Source organism: Taudactylus pleione, unplaced genomic scaffold, assembly GCF_031769625.1.
Source record: "Taudactylus pleione unplaced genomic scaffold, aTauple2 ptg001115l, whole genome shotgun sequence".
NCBI classification, from domain to species: domain Eukaryota; kingdom Metazoa; phylum Chordata; class Amphibia; order Anura; family Myobatrachidae; genus Taudactylus; species Taudactylus pleione.
In genome coordinates, this window is record NW_028285516.1 from 112,211 (window position 1) to 133,219 (window position 21,009).

The 21,009-nt window shown below is 46.3% G+C and overlaps 1 protein-coding gene across 1 annotated transcript in view; it reads left to right on the plus strand.

The window, feature by feature from the left end:
- Nucleotides 1-15,765, plus strand: part of DFFB (DNA fragmentation factor subunit beta) — a 35,483-nt gene extending 19,718 nt beyond the window's left edge. Inside the window, exons 5-7 of the mRNA XM_088461851.1 lie at nt 4,360-4,530; nt 9,853-9,953; nt 12,414-15,765. Of these exons, the coding sequence (XP_088317977.1) occupies nt 4,360-4,530; nt 9,853-9,953; nt 12,414-12,633 (492 nt within the window). The 3' untranslated portion in view covers nt 12,634-15,765. The remainder of the gene's footprint in view (nt 1-4,359; nt 4,531-9,852; nt 9,954-12,413) is intronic.
- Nucleotides 15,766-21,009: the final 5,244 nt, after the last annotated feature.

Below are 21,009 nucleotides of genomic sequence, written 5' to 3' on the forward strand. Positions count from 1 at the left end.
GCGTTCGCAACTCCAACCCCTCGTTTTTACTGGACTGACCCTGTCACCACCCACAGACGGGCCTCTCCTGTCACTCACTCTGCTGGGCTGGTTTTGATGGGCGAGCGAGGGATCTGTGATCGCACAGTGTAGTTCACGCATGCGCACTGCGATGCATACGCATGCACAGATTAGCAACCATCTGCAATTGCGAACGGACTGCAGATACCGTCCGGGTCTGAATCAGGCCCTAGGTCTGGACTATATGACAGATGACCAAGCTCCCAGATGAATTTACCGGCCAGAAAATTCACTACTGTTCTTAACTTGTGGGTAGGTGCATAACATGATGGAAAAGAGCACTACAAGCGCAAGTTCTTGGACAGCGCCGGGAAATGGCTTCCAGCACTTGCAGCAGACATTGGTTGGTGTACCAGTCCCCAGCGATGGTGCGCTTCTGCACAAGTGGTACGGTAACTACATGACCAGTCTTGGCCACAGAAACAGCCACCTTATGCTTGGGCACGCTGTGCTCACTTCGGAGCTTCTGTGGTGGCGCACCTCCAAGTGGGGTCCACTGGGCCGACTGTTGTTTGGTCTCAGGGTCACTGCAGATCCAGGATTCATCACCACTGATGATCTCCCAGACAGAGTTTGAGCGACGGCCATAAAACCTGGCCAACATGTTACGGCACCAAGTCATTCTAGCCTCCTTCTGCTCATGAGTCAGCTGATGGGGCACCCAGCATGCAGAAACCTTGCTCAGGCCAAGCTTTTCGTGGAGTATTGAGCGGATGAATCCTGATGAGATGCCTACCTCCTTCTCTAACTGGGCCACAGTCACCCTGGCGTCCACTCAGAGTCGGCCCTAGGCATAGGCAAACTAAGCATATGCCTAGGGCATTTGGAATGTCTAGGGGCATCTAAGCCCACCTAGGGCCAGCGGTCGGCAGAGGTTTGGGTAGACACTGGGGCACAGGGCACCTGCTGCCAGCCGGGGCAGCTGCTACTGCCGCTGTGCAGTGTCCACTGGTAGCTGCTACCGGGCCTGATCGAAGCTGTCAGCTGAGCTCCAATTGGGCCCAACAGCAGCAAACAGTGAGTGAGCAGGCAGCGGTGGAATAGCCGGCGACAGTTACTAGTGGTTGGGTGGCTGCGTTTGAAGCTCTCAGTTCTGATCGGGTAGCAGCTGCAGCAGGCAGCTCACAGCCATCAACAGCGGGCTGCCGCTGCAGGAGCAAGTAGGTCCAGGAAGGCTAGAGCAGAGTAGCAGACTCTGCACAGTGGGGGAAGTGGGCATTGGGCATGAACGAAAATGGCCACTGGTCTCGGGAGGAGGACTGCTGCGTAAGCCTAGCCACCGCAGCTTTTCCTCCCATGGGCCTTTACGAAGTCCAGCAGGCTGGGCCTGCACTGCCTCCCTGCAACCTGCCAGAGTCTCCACCACAAAGCCACCTCCACAAAGCACAGTGACAAGGGCGTTTCTAGAGAGGAGGGGGCCCGTGTGCAGTCTCCGACACGCCCCCCCCCCCTCTCCGGCCGGCAGTGCACTGAGCTGTGCACGGCCAGCACCGGAGTTATAGACTCTGGGCACTAGAGTGTGCCCAGAGCCTATAATGTATGCACAGGTCGCCGGTAAAATGGCCGCGGCGGCCATTTTCCAAGTACTGCGCATGTGCAAATGACTGGAAAGTGGCCGCCGCGGCCATTTTCCAGTCGTTTTACAGCGCCGGACCCCAACGTGGGACTCCGGAGACGTAAGTAATATTATGGGTGCAGGGTGTGCGGTGCGGGGCCCCCCTGGACCCAGGGACCCGTGTTCCCCGCACACCCTGGACCCATTATGTGAGGGGTGCTGGTGCTGTGCGTTGGCCGAGTAAGGGATGATTGGTGATATGTGTTGGGTGTGGCTGTGATCTGTGCTGCTGGGTGATTGGTGCTGTGCTGGGAGAGGGCATAGGGGTTCTGTATGAGGGGTGCTGTAATGGGAGAGGGGTGCTGGATGAGGATTGCTGTTGGCTGCCTCTGTGCTGGTGAGGTGGAACTATAGGCGGTGCAGCCGGTACATTGCACTAACTTGAGCCAGCAGTATAATGAGTAATTCACCTCTGTGACGCGGGCTGTAACAAAGGAGGATGCTTGGATAGTTGTATATTGTGTGCGTTTAGCACGTGTTTCTATAACAATGAAAAAAAAAGCCTTAAACCAATGTGTTATATTTGGTGTCCGTGTATAAACCTTAAGCTTCGTAGTGGGATTATCTGCTAGGGGGCACCAACAAAAACATTGCCATGGTCATCAAATTGCTTAGGACCGGCTCTGCGTCCACTTAAACTGTGGCCCGTAAGGCAGTAATGTTATCCTCGGTGATGGCGGACACAGATCGGCCGCAGCGCTCCTCGTCTTCCAGGGTGGCTATCTCAAGCATCAAAATTCCGCAAACCACTCAGACACAGTAGTTCAGGACGGTGCTTCCTCCCCAAAAGCAGCTCACAGTCGCTCAAAACCCTCCGGCTGTCGCAGACTTCTCTTGTAGATGTAGAAGATCATGTCTCTCTTGAGCTCCATAACAAATTAATGAAGGAAGTGAACAAGCTGACATCTTCGATGTGCAGTGCTACTTATATACAGCTCTGTGCCCTGAATTGTCACAGCACACGCCCAGACAGATTGTGTCTACTCTACCTATGCCCTGCACACCCGGTAACTTATTACACAGTATTTGTAGATGATAAAGAGTCACCTTGACAACACAATTATGAGGCGAAAGCAATGTTCCAATTGAGAGAGATGTACCTCTGTTCACTATGACTGGAACAAAAGGATGACGTCAGCATGAAACTGTTTTCAGATGTATATCACAGTTCTTTTCTTTGCATGTCAAAAGCTCCAGCATGGACGTTTTTTTTTTTTTTTTTTTAAATAAGTTAACATCAGATGATTTTAAACAATTAAGCCTGAAACCGACAATGAATTACAATATTCTATGCAAAGCAGAAAAAAAAGCCTCTAAGGTAACTTTGGTCTGATAGACAATCAGAACCCCCCTTTATCAGTTGGTATGGTGATAATAGTTCTAAGGTTTTGATTGATAATAAAAATGTAATGTTCTCTAAAGCATGAATTACTAATCCCAGATGGTGTTCTGTCTGAGGGCTGATTGAAGGTTTTTGTTTCTTCATTTATCTGCTCCTTCTAAATGTGCTACAAGTTCTGGTTTGGGTCACTCGCGTTGAATTTTTGTGTTTGTCTTATCTCGTGAATCTGCTCGCCTCTTTAATTTGTTGAGCTTGTATGGCATGGGAGATATGGGTTTTAAGGGATGTGCAGGCTCGGTTCTACTCGGTTCCGTTCGGTTCTTTTTACCGAATCTTATTGGCTATCCAAAACTCGTGACAGCTGAAACCCAATAAGATCCGGTAAAAAGAACCGAACGGAACCGAGTAGAACCGAGCCTGCACATCACTTTTTGTGCTCTCGATAAAGCCCATTTATACCTGTATTTTTCCACTTTTGAGGTAATAGAGCTATTAATAATTTTGTATGTAACAATGGAGACATCACAGGAAGATAATGAATTTTTGGGATTTTAATCTTAAATCAAGACTCATTTCTTTTTGTCCTTTTTTTCTGGGGGGGGGGGAGGGAGGGTTGTATGTTATCTATTATTTTTATGTTCTAGATGAAGTTCTTCATCAATCCTGTGCTTAGGGCCTGATTGAGAGCCGGACGCTCTGAACGAGCGCCCGCTCTGAATCTGGGCGTTTTTTGGGTTTTTTTGGTAGCGGCCTCTTGGACGCTCACATAGCTGTGGGTTACCACCCACAGCTTATGCGAGCGTCCATGATGATGGTCGCGATGGTCAAGACCATCGCGGCCATCGGGCTTGCGACGAGACCCTTGCGGTAGGGTCTCGTCTGCCGCAAGCCCTGGAGTGCTTTTGGCTCTATCAGTGCCAAAAGCACTCCCACTGACATCACTAGTGATGTCAGTGGGGCCGGCCCCAGACGGTAGGCGCTCCCATGGGAACGCCTCCGTCTGGGCAGCAATGCCCCCGGCACACCCACCAAAGGGGGCGTGCTGTCACTCACCATCGACAGCACGCCCCCTTTGGTGCGAGACCCATAATGACGGCTTGGCTGTCGTTATTCAGGTCTCGCGTATGCGCACGACGGAGCAGCCGCCGTCAAGCGCATGCGCACTTGCCCAACATCGACCCGCTTGCGAGCGCTCAGCACTCGCGAGTGGGTCTGAATCAGGCCCTTAGTGCACATTTCTTAGGGGCAGATTTTCAGTTTGATTTTCGCCCCCCGGTCCTTTGGATAACCAATTGTACAACAGTGTAAAGTGGTAATTTATGAAGCGATTTCATATCTTTAGGTGCAGGACTCGTGTGCAACAGTAGATCCAACCGTGAGAGATGAATACAAGAAATTAGCAGATAATCTGTGTAATGCACTGAAAGCTGTGAAATACAACGGATGCTACTTTGACAGAACAGAAGTGAAGGCCAATCGTCTTTGCACTGCGGAAGGATGGTTCTCTTGCCAAGTAAGGAACACTGGCTATTTATATGACAACAAATTAAATATTATACACCTGGATTTTTCACCAAAATGATAGGGATTAGATGCTAAAAAGGAATCCTATAGATTTTCAAACCGTTAACTGTTTGTGCACTGTTTTAAAATGGTGGAATGGTGGCCTCCATCTTATTCTGCCACTGGAATTCTAAAGCAGCAAGCATTAAATATTGTTAGATATAGCCTATATTCAATTACATATAGGGCTACCCCAGTCGCAGCACATAGCTATTAAGGTAAACATGCCATTCCTCATTTGAAGAAATCCTGTGATGTCACAAGGACTTTCCCCAGCAGAGGGCAGTCCTGAGACAGTACAGGGGATACATGTGTTTGGTTTTATTCTGCCAGCTAGTTCTTTTAGATCAATAGTAGCAGCTCTAATAGTGCCTGGATTCAATGGATTCTTGATGTTGTTAAAAAGGTAGAACCATCAAAGAAACTTGGGCTCCCCAAGTTAAAGATGAAAAAACAAAGATGACATGTTGCATTTACTGTCCAATGCTTCAAACTTAAAATAGACGACCCACTTTGAGGTCTATGTACTAAGCCTTGGAGAGAGATAAAGTACATAGAGATAATGTACCAACCAATCAGCTCCTATCACTATACAGTTTGTGTTTGACACATGACAGGAGCTGATTGGATGGAAATAACCTACCAACCACTTTATCCCTCTCCAAAGCTTAGTACATAGACCCCTATATCCCTATTCTCAGGAGACCTTGCTGGCTACAATTTTCATAAAATTATAACTGTGCAAAAGCTTTATAAAGAGCATAATCTTCAAAAATAAAAAAAAAAGTATTTTTGCTTAATTTTGCTTATTTTCACCTTTATTTAATGACTTAAAAGAATATATTTATCCTGAAATGCTCCCAGAGAGAAGTCCGCACTCTCCCATTAAAAATGTGAAGTCTACTTTGACAAAAAATAAAATAGTAATTCCCCGTGAAACAGGTGGAACCAGGACACCCAGATCAAACCATGAAAAACACCCCAGACCCTTAGTCCCCCAAACGTTACAGTAGGCAGTACGCATTGGTGCAAGAAGCATTCTACTGGCAGATTCGTCTGTCGGACAGCCAGATGGTAAAGTGTGATTTGTCTGTTCAGAGAACACTATTACCCTGCTTTATTTATTTATTACCAGTTATTTATATAGCGCACACATATTCTGCAGCGCTTTACAGAGAATATTTGGCCATTCACATCAGTCCCTGCCCCAGTGGAGCTTACAATCTATATTCCCTAACAGACGCTCACACACATACGCACTAGGGTTAATTTTTGCTGGGAGCCAATTAACCTACCAGTATATTTTTGGATTGTGGGAGGAAACCGGAGTACCCGGAGGAAACCCACGCAAGCACAGGGAGAATATACAAACTCCACACAGTTAGGGCCGTTGTGGGAATTGAACCCACAACCTCAGTGCTGTGAGGCAGTAACGCTAACCATTACACCGTCTGTGCTGCCCACAGTCCAATGACTGTGTTTTACACCATTCCAGCCAATGTTTGGCATTGTGCATGGCTGTTCAGCCATGGAAATACATCTGTATGGCCATACATCTGTGAGAATTGGGCCATCAAGGTTATAGGACACATAAAGAATCTTCGCAAAGAGGAACTGCGCCTTTAAATCATGTCCACCAACATGCATTTAATTAGTAACATGGATTTCCAGATCAAATACATAATAAACCACCGGGACTGTAAGATTGACAGCAATTACAGAGTCAACACTTTCTCCCAGATTTAGTGACATAAGCATAGTGACATGGGAGTCTCCACTGAGAAAATGTCTTAAACGTCAATAATAAGTATAACTGGAACTACAAAGGAGACTGTGCAAGGAGCAGAAATGTGAAGCCACTATATCATACCCATGCATGAAGTGTAACCTATGGTTCATCACATTATGGTCTAGATGTCAAACAGCATATCTCCCCCCTATGCGTTTCTTCCATTTAATCCATTGTGACCATTCGTCACGACCTAAATATTTCTATTGACCAATCAAATTAGCCAGCTAAATAAAACATAATTTAAAGATCAGAAATCAAACAAGTTTGATAAAGCTATTTCAAAACAATGGCTGTTAAAATCAAATCTCTAAACACATTTTACTTTATATTTTCTATGTAAAACAAATTCAATATAAACAAACACAAGAACATTTAGCGTAAATACTTTTAAGTGGTTGGCCAGTATCTATATTCATTTAATTGTTATAGCAAGAAATGTTAGGTTTATAATATATGTACAAATATAGAATACACAAATAAAACGGCTAAATAAACAATAATAACAAAATATAAACAAAGCGTTTCAAGAAAAAACGCATGGATCGGCAACGACCCTGAGTCTACCGCTGAGCCATGACAGATGATCATCGTAATCTGTTCTCCAAAATAATTCACATTCCTCTGCGACAGTGAGTAGGAACCGTTAAATGTCAATATAAAACAAATATATGGGCTACGACGGTGATAAAGAGCTCTGATGATATAAATACATGGCTGTAAATCACATAATGAAGGCAGATGGGCAAAGTACTGAGCAAAAGTGGAAGGAGGGCAAGCACCAAACATCTGAAGGTTAAAGAACTTTTTAAAACAAACTGTTATTGTAACTGAGAGATGCTGACAGATTACGCACTGCGGCTCTCTCAGCATTGTTCAAGCTCCGTTAATTTGCTTTGCCCCAAGGAAGTTCTATTGTAGCATGCTGCGTAATCTAAACCAAGGTCGTACAAGGCCACAGCGGATCTCCTCTGACGAGGTGCAGGGGTTGGTGCAGCCTGCTGCTGAAAAGGTATCTTATTTCTACTTAATATAAAATGTTTTTCAAAATAAGAATAAAGGCGGGTACACATTAGACGATATGTCGCCTGATCCGGCAGATCGGGCCGACATGTCGCGCACATCGGCAAATGTATACCCATTATGGATGACCATGCGCCCTCCTGTGGGTCGTGCATCGGGGTGGTTCTGTCGTCCTGCATGTAGGGCCGAGGGAATGACCCAGCTGCCGACGACAGGCAGGTGAATGGAGGCGGTGTCCAACATATCGGGTGGCCGGGCACCGGATCGTGTAATGTGTACCGGCTGCCCGGTTTGTTGGGCGTCGCATCGCTGGGTACACACAGCGGTAAGTGTAGAGTACAGTCATGTGTGAAAAGTGCTCTAGTCAGACCATGAACTTTACACAAAGAGGTATAATAAATGATTCTTGTGGCGCCTTGCATTGTCAGTTCCGCTCACATGCAGGTAAATGTACGGCTATAAGCTAGTGCTCGCAGCTCAATCTGTGAGTCAAACGTCAATCTGCATGGAGAGCTCAAGTCAATGAGACAAACTTAATTTACATTATAATATAGCAGAGCACCCTGGCTACAGTTGCGGGATCAACAGACGAAATCCATGAAAGCGTAAAGATGCACAGAGAAATAGGTTCAACGCTAAAAACACAATCCATGTATTATCCTATTATAGCCACTGAAAAAGACAAGGGTGTCCTACAAAGAAGTTATTTAACAGACAAAGCAGCTGTCCCTTCCTTTCCTCTCATACAAATTATGCCATGTAATGGTGCGTATCCACTTAGTGATTAAAAAGGCCGATTGAACAATAACAACATCGTTATCGCTCAATCGCTTGTTAATCATTCGCAAATCGGCCATGTAAATGTCAAAAACGACCATCGATGCGTGCGCCCTCTGGCCGTTTTTGACATCTATCATCGCCCGAACAAGCTGGTCAACCTGACGACGACGTCAGGTTGCCCATGTTCGGGGATGATTGAGGAGCCTACACTGAACGACTGAACGTTTAGTGTAGGCACATCACAGACTGTGAAACGACTGCACGATTACAATGTCATAATCGTGTACTCATTTCTATGTCTGTAAGTGGATACGCAACTGTTAGAACTCAAAGTTCTAGAGCTCCATCTAGATATCCCTTTGGGATCTAAGGTCCAGATTTATCAACGAGTGATATTCTTGTTATCACTGGCTACTAATCTTAAATGGTGCTCTAACCAATCAGCTGCTAGCTGTCATTTTTCAAACACATGACAGGATCTGATTGGTTGGAGCACCATTTAAGATTAGCAACGACTAATACGAATATCACTAGTTGATAAACCTGGGCCTATTTGTGGAGTTGGTTTGAAATGTTACAATTACAGATGAGCGGTTCTTTTTGCTAAATTAGCGCAAGTTCGGATTTATCATATTGGCTATCCAAAACACGAGAGCCTGATAGCTTCATATGATGCCGTTTTTTTTAGATCCGAACATAACCTAGTAAAACTGAACCGCTCATCTCTAGTTACAATACATGTTCTTTTCTTTGATCAAGAATACCTTAGGATTGTCTTGATTTAGTAACTTGAAAAAGGGAATTCCCTTTATGAAACTAGGCTACTAAGGGGATATTTACTAAAGTGCAGATTTTTAGAAGTAGGGTTGTTCCCATAGCAACCAATCAGATTCTACTTTTCATTTATCTAGCACATTTTAGAACATAATAGCTAGAATCTGATTGGTTGCTATGGGCAATAACGCCACTTCTAAAAACCTACATTTTAGTAAATACACCCCTAATAATCCATAAAAAAAAAATGTAAAGCTATGCTGGACATTTATGGAAACTGGTGTATAGCAAAAAGGGATTATTGTTTTCCTCCTTCTTAGCAACTAATCTGCTTAATGTCACTTTTTAAGTAGATCTAAGCCAATTGCCATCTCATTATTGGCATCACAACCTCCTTCCTTTGGGGTTCCGGATGAAAGGTTGACAGTGAAAATGTTGACAAGCAATAGGTCGACACTAGATGGTCGTCAGTCAATAGGTACAAAAGGTTGACAGGTACAAAAGGTCGACACCTAAAAGGACATGGGCTTAGGTCAACAGGTACAGGTTGACACGGGAATGGTAGACACCAAAATTATCAACACTTTTTTTTTTTTGTAGGGTTAGGCACTTACCAGAGGGTTTGGGTTAGGCACTAGGAGGGGTGGTTAGGATTAGGCACTAAAAGGGATGGGTCGGCACCAAGGGGAGGATTAGGGTTAAAAAAAAAAACATTCAACCTACATCAATGTCAACCTTTTGTCCCTCTTGACCTATTGACTGTCGACCCTTTGGTGTCAATACACTGTTTACCTTTTTTATTGTCAATCACTAGACCCCTTCCTTTATGCATGATAAATGTTTAGCAGTGTGAGGTCACAGTGGCAGAGCTACTATTGTGTGATTCTCCATATCTCTGTCCCGTAGGGTCCTTTTGATGTGAGTGACTGCATTTCCAAGCACTCCATTAATCCATACAGCAACAGAGAGAGCAGAATTGTGTTCAGTACATGGAATCTGGACCACAGGTAACAGCATGACGTGTCCAAAATAAACTAATATTTAATAACATGATGCACAGAGCAGGGGTGTGGTACGAAAAGTCGACATTCAAAAATATTGACATTGTTAAAATGTTGACATTTTCATAGTGTCGACATTTAACATGTTGACACCAGAATTTCAACAGGTTTTTTTTTTAGTCTAAACCTAACCATAAGCAAAAAAAAAACTGCCGACATGTTAACTTACATTTTACATGTTGACATAAAGTCCATATTGACATTCAGAAAACATTCCAACATCAATATCAATGATTATTTTTTTAAGGCGGTACCCACACAAATTATACCTTGTTTTTTTTCAGTAGATTTTGTATTTTCAGAAAATGTCATTATTATTTTTTTACTCATTCTAACACTTAAAAAAAATATATAAAGCCCAAATGGCCAAAAAAGTGTTTTTTTAATTGAAATTCAAGAAAAGGAAACCAAAAGCAAATGTGATTTATTTTTTCCATCTTATAAATACCACAAAGTTTGAAAGAGGAGACCCCTCCCTTCTTATTTAAGATAGGGTGCTCCCATGTGTGTACCGGCAATAGGACCGGTGGGGCACGGGTTAGTTCTTATTTTTGTTTTGAACTTCGCTGTGGAGGACGAGTGGGGGTTTGTCCTCCAGTCTTGCTGTATCTTCGTAAACTGAGCCCCACTCGTCCTCCACAGCGAAAGGTTTAAAGGATGAGTGCAAATATAAGCAAGTTCTTGTAAGTCTCTTAAAAGGTAAAATATATTGTGCTTTAAACACTGCTTCAAAACTGCCAAAAATTGACACTCTATAAAACCCCGTTTATTAAGTATATCCTTTGGTCCACCAAGTTCCCCACTGCCCAGAAGCGATCATGAAATTAAATTTATGCAAATAGCAAATGTCTACTGTGGAGACGGATTCATTTTTTAGGTTATATGCTGTGCGTAAAAGCTACTTATGAGAAATCACAGCGAGAGATCGTATTGTTGGGAAAGATGCTGCTGTACGGCCCTAGAACACTCCCTGCATGACTGGGACTGTTTAGCGTGGTTGAAATATCACCACAACCAAGGGCTATCTGCAGTCATCTTTCCCTGGAATTTACCAACATCCCTGACAATGAGACCATTGAATTCACTGGGCATGTCATTAGGGGAGTATTAAGAGAGGAGGGGGCCCGTGTTCAGACCCTGTCAGGGGCCACCTCCTCTCTCCCCGGTGGCCGGCAGTGCACTGAGGAAGCCGTAGACTCTGGGCACTAGTCTGTGCCCAAAGTCTACTGCACATGTGCAGGTCACCAGGAAAATGGCCACCGCAGCCATTTTACAGGAGCTTTGTGTAGTGCTGTTACAGGCGACGTGAGACTTCGGAGAGGTCAGTATAAAAAAAAGATATGGGTGTGGTGTGCACCATACACCCTGCACCTATTATAGATACGCCCCTGTATGTCATTTTAGTACCACACATGCTTTAATATACCTGATATTGGCTGCAATAGCACAGTGTGGGGCCAGGGTCGCCATTACCACAAATGATGACTTTTAAAATATCGGGCACATATGCTGCGAGGAGAGTCCTGAGTAGTTCTGCTGCATCTCTAGACACTGGGCCTGATTCAGAGATGGACTCTGGCCCTGATTCAGAGCTGGACGTTCTGACAGAGCGCTCGCTCTGAATCAGGGCCATCCCTGCTCCTTTTTGGAGCAGCCTCCTGCCCGCTCGCATAGCTGTGGGTGACCACCCACAGCTATAGCGAACGGCCAAAATGATGGTCGCGATGGTCAAGACCATCGCGACCATCGGGCTTGCGACGAGACCCTGTGGTAGGGTCTCGCTGCCGCAAGCCCTAGAGTGCTTTTGGCTCTATCAGAGCCAAAAGCACTCCCACTGACATCACTAGTGATGTCAGTGGGGCCGGCCCCAGACGGTAGGCGTTCCCATGGGAACGCTTCCGTCTGGGCAGCCACGCCCCCAGCACGCCCACTAAAGGGGGCGTGCTGTCAATCACCATCGACAGCACGCCCCCTTTGGTGCGAGACCCATAACGACAGCTTGGCCGTCGTTATTCAGGTCTCCCGCATGCGCACGACGGAGCCGGCTCCCTCGTGCACATGCGCACTTGGGCAACATCGACCCACTTGCGAGCGGGTCTGAATCAGGCCCTCTGTTCAAACCCCTGCTGCATTTGTGGAAGCCATCCTAAGTTGCAGCATCAGATCTTCTGCAAGACCCGTTGGTAACTGGGTTGGTGCACATATATGTATTATGATATATTATGTAGGGAACAAGTTAAAAAAATTCACCTTATTTTGATAGTATATGTGGTTATATCTGTTTCGAAAGTATTCATATTTATGTTGTCACTAATAACCTTGTGAATTCTTCAGATGTTTAAATAAAAAGTTTACATTGTCATTTTCTGTTCTTGGATTTGTCAATTTATTTTCCTTCTTATTTAGAATTGAAAAGAAACGCACCGTGCTGCCGTGTCTGGCCCACGCTGTGAAGGGGAGCAATGGCAGACAAGTCAACTGGCAGTATTTTTTTAACTTGATGTTTACCATGGAAAACTTGAAGCTGGTTCACATTGCCTGTCATAAAAAAACCTTCCACCACCTGACGTGTGATGACTCCATGATCTATGTTAAAAGAAAATCTCCCAAAAAGATCAAGAAATGACACGGACGTATACATATATATTTTATTTTTTTAAATGGATCATGGATTTTTTTTTTTTAATATATATTGTATTAATGTATTATTCTATATGAATATTCTAACTTTTTTTTTTTTTTTAAACATATTTGCCAATTTACCATGTCAAACTTGAAATTGGTCACATTATCTACTATAAGAAAAAGTCTCAATGACATACACTCAATGGCCACTTTATTAGGTACATAGGGTAGGGGCCCCAGAACAGCCGGAATTGTTTGTGGCATGGATTATGCTCCGTGGTGACACTATAGCATCACCCAGGTGCTGCAGATCTCTTGGCTGCAAATCCATGCTGAGAACCCGTCACTCTGCTTCATCTCAAAGATGCTCTATTGGAGTGAGACCTGGAGACTGGGTAGGCCTTTAAAACAAAGTGATCTCAGGGGCTAATTCGATGTGCACTGCTGATCTCAGGGACTAATTCAATGTGCACTGCTGATCTCAGAGGCTAATTCAATGTGCACTGCTGATCTCGGGCTAATTCAGTGTGCACTGCTGATCTCAGGGGCTAATTCAGTGTGCACTGCTGATCTCAGGGACTAATTCAATGTGCACTGCTGATCTCAGAGGCTAATTCAATGTGCACTGCTGATCTCGGGCTAATTCAGTGTGCACTGCTGATCTCAGGGGCTAATTCAGTGTGCACTGCTGATCTCAGGGGCTAATTCAATGTGCACTGCTGATCTCAGGGGCTAATTCAATGTGCACTGCTGATCTCGGGCTAATTCGATGTGCACTGCTGATCTTAGGGGCTAATTCAATGTGCACTGCTGATGGCAAGTATGCAGAATGGGTCCTGCTAACACATTAGCCCTTGAATACCTCTGCCTGATTGACAGGCAGAGGCATTTATGGGGCAGGGACGGCTGTCGTTCCTGGAAACGGGGAGAGGACGTGCGCAATGTTCTGGGCTCGCAAGCCGGTCAGCCTGAGTAAGCTGAGGCTTACTCAGCTGCCCGGTTCCGACCACCGATGGTTGTGATGGTGATCCCAGCACTGCGACCTCTGTGCAGTGCTGGGGTCGCAAATGCAGTAGGGGGTGTCATACACCTGCTGCTGCATTTGCATGATTGCAAGGATCGCATTGCAAAGCTGCCTGCATGCATATATCATATCTATAGCCTGCCTGCAGCTTTGCAATTGCGATCCTTGCTGAATCAGGCCCTCAGTTTGAGGTGACCTGTTATTTGCCTTCTATGACAAACCCAGGAAATCATCAGTTTTTGAGACACTCAAACCACTCCCTATCTGGCAACAACATTCATTCCACTGTCTTCTTACCCATCCTGGTGTTTATTCTGAATAGCAACTGATCTTCTCGACCATGTCTGCATACTTCCATGCAGCAACTTGCTGCCATATGATTAGATATTTGCAATAATGATCAGGTCTAATAAAGTGGCCATTGAGTGGACAGCGATACATACGTTATGGCAGCATTTAGAATGTCTACAGACAGCATGTTGATAACATAACGTTAACATGTACTGTATGCAAGCATATTATATGTCGACTTGTAAATGCCATAATGTCGACATCTAATCCCAAACTAGGGATGGCCATCGACGATTAACAAACATCAGTGCTTAACCACCGATGGCTGATGATTTTGCCATAGATCAGTGATTCCCAACCTCAGCCCTCAAGGCACACTAACAGTCCTGGTTTTAGTGATATCCATGCTTGAGCAAAGATGGTTAAATAAAAATAACAGGTACTAATTAAGTCACCTGTGCTTAAGTATGGTTATCCTTAAAACCTGGACTGTTGGTGTGCTTTGAGGACCGTGGTTGGGAACCCCTGCCATAGATAGTGATCTAATGGCTCACCGCCATTGAGGGCACAGAGCCAAGCAATGTGCTTTTTTTTCCCCTTCCATGTGCCGAGACAGAGAGCTTAGCCCTCCCCCCTACAACCTGCAAAGCCCCGTCCCCACTCCCTGATTGGCCCCCGCGGGCCAGTATTAACCTGGATCACCATCGGTAGATTAAACCATCAATGGTTCACAGCTAGTGGTTTCATGCCATCGATGGCAACCAACAATGGTTAACCAACCGATGGCCATCCCTATCCCAAACCCCTATTATTGACATCATAACACAAAATATTCTGGTGCTGACATAATTATTGCATACCAGTGTATATTCAAAGAAAATTCCCCAGAATATGAAGATATGAAATGTCATTGCGCAGTATGTTATCTTTTTAAAGTGGATTATGGATTTGTAGCGAATATTTATTTGTGGTGTCAATGTATTCTATGACAATTTTCTCATTTTATGGCTACATTTATACATTGATTTGCCAACGTTAGATTTGTGCATGCATAACAGCTTCAAAAACAGTATTTGTTAGAAGATAAGCGCAGAATATTGTGCTTACTATGTGGGAAACACAACATGCTTGTATAAGTAATAACTGTGGCAGCCCCTGTGCACACAAAGAGTTAGGGGCCGATTCAATTCCCCACGGTATTTACGGTGCAGGTAAAACTCTGGGTTTAACACCCAGAGCTATTCAATTATTAGTCAATTTCCCCGCACGGTAAACCTACAGGTAACATGCGTTAAGTGCCCAGAATCTATGGGTTACCCCACATGTTAAGCCCTAAAAGGTGCAGTTAATGCAGATTTTTTTTCTTTGCAGCTCCTGGGGCTGTGAGGAAAAAAAAAAATAAAAAAAAAAATCAGTGTTGAGTGCACCACCTGGGGATTAACACGCCGGGTAGCGAGCCTTAGTTGAATAGCTCAGGGCTGACCAATGGCCACGTTGTAAACCTCACAGCTAATTGAATCTGCCCCTAAAAGTTAGAAAATAAAATCAGCCATTACTACATTATGCAACTTTTATGATAGATTCTGCAAATCAGTGTTACATCACTATTTGTGCTTATGTTGGAATATTATCTGACATTTGCATTTTGTTACATATCAGAAATATTTTCAGCAGGCAGCTGAATATATATATTTAAAAAAAAAAAGGCCATTTATTTTTTAAGATTTAAATTTTTTTTTTTTTTTTACAGCTCTCGTCTCAACCTACCGGTATTAAATTACCAATGCACTGATTAATTACATACATTTAATAAAAAATAAAAAAATGCTAATCCAGCTGGATGTTGTTTTTGTAATTACTCAGGACAAGGCAATATCTTACGCTGACCAAACACCATGAGCTAAAACTCACCATAAGACAGACCGATTATCTAATATTACCATAAACGGTCAGATAATTGGTCGGTCTGTCTGTCTGGGACTGTGGGCCTGATTCATTACGGATCGTTATTGCGATTGCAGCTGCGATTACGCACGCAGGTCTGTTGCAAAAATATGCTAATGACTGCAATCACAAAACTATTATAGAGACGCCCACTACCGCTTTCGCACACATCCGTAATACCTTGCAGTCCTGCATATACATCGGGAACATCGACCCTTCGCACAGTTACAACTCTGACCTTACTCAGGAATTGCTATCCTCGTCGCACGCAGTGAGTACACAAGCTGTGTATGCCGTCGCAGTGGCTTATTTATGCACGCCCATGCGATGGCGTTCAAAACGGACAGGCACGCTTGCGTTTCTCCGACCACTCCCGTCACCACTTCCAAATGCTGATGTCCTGTCCCTCCATCTGCGATGACTTTGTATCTGCTTGAGTGATTGCAGTACAATGCAATGCTAACTCGCACACTGCAGTACACTACAATCTCCTGTCTGTGTATGCTGTCGGGCCCTATATCCACTATCAGACCAATTATCGCATCTGTCAGAATCTAACCCGACAGAGGGATAACTGCTGCTCCGTCGCCGCCATTCACTGCAATTATCGGCCCGACTGGGCAGATAAACGTACAGGGTATTTTCATCTTTAGCAAGATAAGGAAACTTGATAAGACTAGTCAGCAAAGCCCCTCTCTCCTGCATGTTTCTGCTTCTGTAACTGAGGACTGAAGCCGTGCTGTGCTGAACAGCCCATGGAGGTGTGAGAAGCTGGCTCTACAGGAACTGGGAGTAATTACAAGCCCCGGTCAATCTGCTCAAAAGCAGTGTGCCGAGCCCAAGTGAGAGGGGGCATGGCCTAACTGTGGGAGACATGGCCACGCCCCATAGAGAAAAAAAATTACTGTGTGCCCCTCAGCCCGGCGCACAGCCAATGGGGGGCGCGATCAGCGTGATCGCTCCTCCCATAGGAGACTGCTCCAGGCTGCTGTGACTTGAGAGGGAAGGGGAGCAGTGCCGGACCCGAGTCCCCGCCGGGCCCCTGCAGCAAGCCTGGGTAATTTGTACCCCCCCCCCCCTCTCGCCGCCCCTGGCCGGGAAGCATTATGTTGGCAACAAGATTTTTATACTTTGTAATAAATTTTATATTTTTGCCTGTGGGCCCCTCAGATGTGTGTCTGGAATGGAGAGACATGGTAGTTTGGTGACTCTCTCAGGGGCCATCTTTAGAGTAGGATACAGGTTCACACAAACCTAATCTATATAACTCCCACTCTGTTGGTGCTTGTCGCCTGTCTCCAGGAATTAAGCACCCAATTCCAAAACATTAAAATAAAGAAATAGGTCCTGAGCTACGGTGGAAGGGGAGGGGTTATATAAAGGGTGGGAGACATTTTTCAATTAGCTAGTGTCCGACTCTACCCACCACTATACATAACCCAGATGCAAAGCATCCCCCCAGATGGATGATAAAGGAAACGCAAGTGATGCGATACCCAAACAATTGCATTAAGCCAGAGGTTCCCAAACTCAGTCCTCAAGGCACTAACAGTCCAGGTTTTAAGGATATCCCGGTTTGACCACAGGTGACTTAATTAGTACCTCTGTCAATTTGATTTAACCACTTCTAAACCAGGGATAGCTCAAAAACCTGAAGTGTTGGGGTACCTTGAGGACCACATTTGGGAACCTCTGCATTAAGCCATCTCTGCCGAAATGTTCATCAGTGCAATCCAAGGGCAAAAAAGAAGTGAAATCCTGTAGGATTTAGTTTATTTTCTTTTTGGGGAGACACAAATTTGTTATGTAAATGTTCTGTAGGTCTCAGATGCTTCCGGTACTGCCAAGAGGGGTGTGTGACCATCGCCATAGGTTACAGCGATTCCTCAAAGTCACAACATGTCATGTCTGTATGTATACTGTGTGCCTTGGCTGTGAGCATAAGGTGTATTATTATAGTTCCCCTAAAATGTATATATTTCAGGCATGTCTGTTTGATATGAATTGGTAGGTCAAAACTGTGTCTGCCTTGTATCAGCTACTCTATGGGCCTGATTCAGAGCCGGACGCTATTTGCGCTCGCTCGTTCAGGAAAAAGGGCTGGCTATTCAAATGAACCGTTCGCTCTTTGCGGACTGTTGCCGCCTCTAGGTCTGAACGAGCGAACAAAACATGCGGTCTTTTTTTGGAAAGCTACGCCCCCCTGGCCGCTCGCATCCTACGTCATGTCCGCTATTTATTAGATTAATCGAGTACATCGACCAGCGTATGAACTGCTCTATATTCTTGTGGTTGGTTTTTCCTACCGCAATCTTGCGAGCAGTTCTGACTATAAAATAACCCAGTGACGTGGTCAATGACGCTGCTGTATTAATTATGCACACCCATAAAACGCCCGCTTTGACCTTTAAGCACGCCTGCGTTCGGATCTCCACTCCCCGTTTTCAAGCACCTTCCCCTGTTACCACCCACATACGCCTCATTCTGTCACTCAAAATAGCAGGCATTCGCTATCTAGCGAACAAACGATTTTCGGCCGCACTGACTGGTTCGCGCATGCGTATTACGATCCGTATGCATGCGCAGTTGTGAATCAGGCCCCATGTTCACTCTACAAGGGAGTAGCTTCGTGCTAGGAGTGCTCCCTATCTCCTGTGATCTCCCTCCACACAGATCGCCTAAAGCTTCAGAGTAAGACTAGTGTTCTGACTTTTTATCCTTTTCTTTAAAATGAACCTGTGCATTTATATCAGTAGGTCTTGTTTATTTACCGGTTTCTACTTCAGGGTCCATAGGGTATCCACAGGATACCTTGGGGTATAGGTGTGACGTCAGTCGCAGGGCACCAAAGAGTTAAGCTTTCAGCCAACCAGGATGCACTAGGTCCCCCTCCTATACCCCGCCCCCGGGCCAAGGCACCTCAGTTTAGTTTGGTGCCCGGCCGGAGTCGGGTGCACCTGTTGGAGTAGGGGCTAGAAGAGCCCCTGAAGCTTATTCTTCATGCAGCTGTGGCTGCACATCTGGATGAACAGCATGGACAGTCAGTCCTGACGTCCATGCTGTCTTCCCTACACCCCGCCGGTACTGATCCGGGGATGCTGGTGGGCGTCTGGGGTCACAGCTAGCGGTGACCCCAGATGCTCCGGACCATGGCCGGATTCAAGGGGGACAGAGGTAAGCAGCGGGGTCCCGCGGTGGGTCCCCGCTGATCACATGGTCCTAAGTCCCCAGGCAGGGGGCTCCCTGGGGACTGGCTGCAGCGTGGAGCCAGGCGACCAACCTGCGCTTCCACTACCCCCTGGGACAGCGGACCGCAGCAGAGCGGTAGCGCTGCAGCGTCCCAGGGGTTAAATGCATGCCAGGGGAGCGCGCCTTCCCTGTCTCACAGCCGGCGCCTCCCCCGCTGCACACAGCCCTCTCTGCATGCTGCCGACTGGTCCTGTGGCAGCGCTCCTCCCCCAGGCCAGCCTCCTCTCTGCTCCTCGGCGGCCATCTTCTCCAGAACGCATGGTGAACGCTGCTGGAAGCGCTGGACGGAAGCATCGTGGTCTGGGTCCCCCCGCATACCTCTCCTCCGCTGTGGTCAGGTCTGTGTATGCAGCGCTGTGTCCTACCAGGCCCTGTGTCTGTGTAGTTGAGTGATCAGCGCTGTTAGTGCAGGAATTGTTATTTCTCTGCATTGTATGTGACTGTGCTAGCGCTGCTGCCTGTAACTTTTCTTCTCTAAACTGTCAGCTTTATTACTGTCCCTGTTCTTCTGCTAAAGCCCTTGCGGTGCGGTGCTGCAGGGTGGTCTCTCGCCTATTTAATACTTAATTGGTGAGAGAGGTCACATACGTGGTGCCATCATGTCTGAAAGTGATTTTCCCCTCCGGCTACAGTGTACCACGTGCAAAGTACCGTTAGCGGAGGGGGAGGGTAGCGCGGAGGGCCTTTGCCGGCAGTGTTTGTCCATGGCGCGGCCTATTACGGTTACAGCACCGGTACAGGAGCCGCCCTGGGCTTGTTTCGCTCAGGCGTTAACAGCTTTAGTGGGCCAGTTAGCTCCGCAGCCCGCGTTTACTCCGATGGGTTTGTCCCAGCAGTCTGTGGTGTCGTCACCCATGCAGGGGTTCCCACGACAATTGGTGGTACCCCACAGTCTCCCTATTTCCCCGCTCCCGGGTTCTCAGGAGCCAGCGTGGGTTAACTCCCTGACGAGTTCTGTACAGCACTTGTCGGATGTGTTGCAAGGGGAGTCTGTGATGCGGCCTCATAAAAGGCCGGTGGCGTCTCTGTCCGCTCCTTATGAGGATGACGAAGGGACGTCTGATGATGGGGAGATTCTTGATCCTTACGATCAGGAACCTCTCCATACTAAGGACGCTGATGCTAAGTCCAAAGTATATATTCCTGGACTTATTCGGGCGGTCCGCACAGCCTTGGTGATTGAGGACGAAGTTCCCCCAGCGGCTAAATCTAAGTATGCCTTTTTCAAAGATGTGAAGGGCGATGCCACAGTCTTTCCTCTTTCGGGTCAGTTGGTGGACCATTTAGAGGAGGCGTGGAAACAACCTGGCAAAAGATACCAGCCGCAGAGACGCCTGGCGGTGGCTTATCCGTTCGCGGATAATTATTTTGCTAAGTGGGAATCCCCTCCACAGGTGGATTCTCACGTGACCCGTCTTGTCCGTAGTGCCACATTGCCGATGCCATCCATGTCCTCCCTTAAGGATGCTACGGACCGCAAGGTAGAAATCTGCCTGAAGTCCGCTTATTCCCTTGCAGGGGGGGCAGCACGGCCGGCTATGGCCATTTGCTGGGTTGCCAGAGCGATGGAGCGCTGGGCGGATTCATTAGAGGCTTCTTTTGAATCCGACTGTCCGGCCGATCAGGCGGAGTTGATTGGCAATCTCCGTGATTCGGCCACCTACATCAGCGAGGCGGCTCTAGACATTAGTACTCTGGTGTCTAGAATTTCTTCAGCAGCGGTAGCTGCTCGTCGCACCTTGTGGCTGCGATCCTGGAAGGCGGACGCAGATTCCAAGAAAGGTCTGGAAGCGTTGCCGTTTACCGGAGAAGTTCTCTTCGGTCCGGATCTGGATAAGATTGTGGCCACGCTGGCGGCAGCCAAATCTG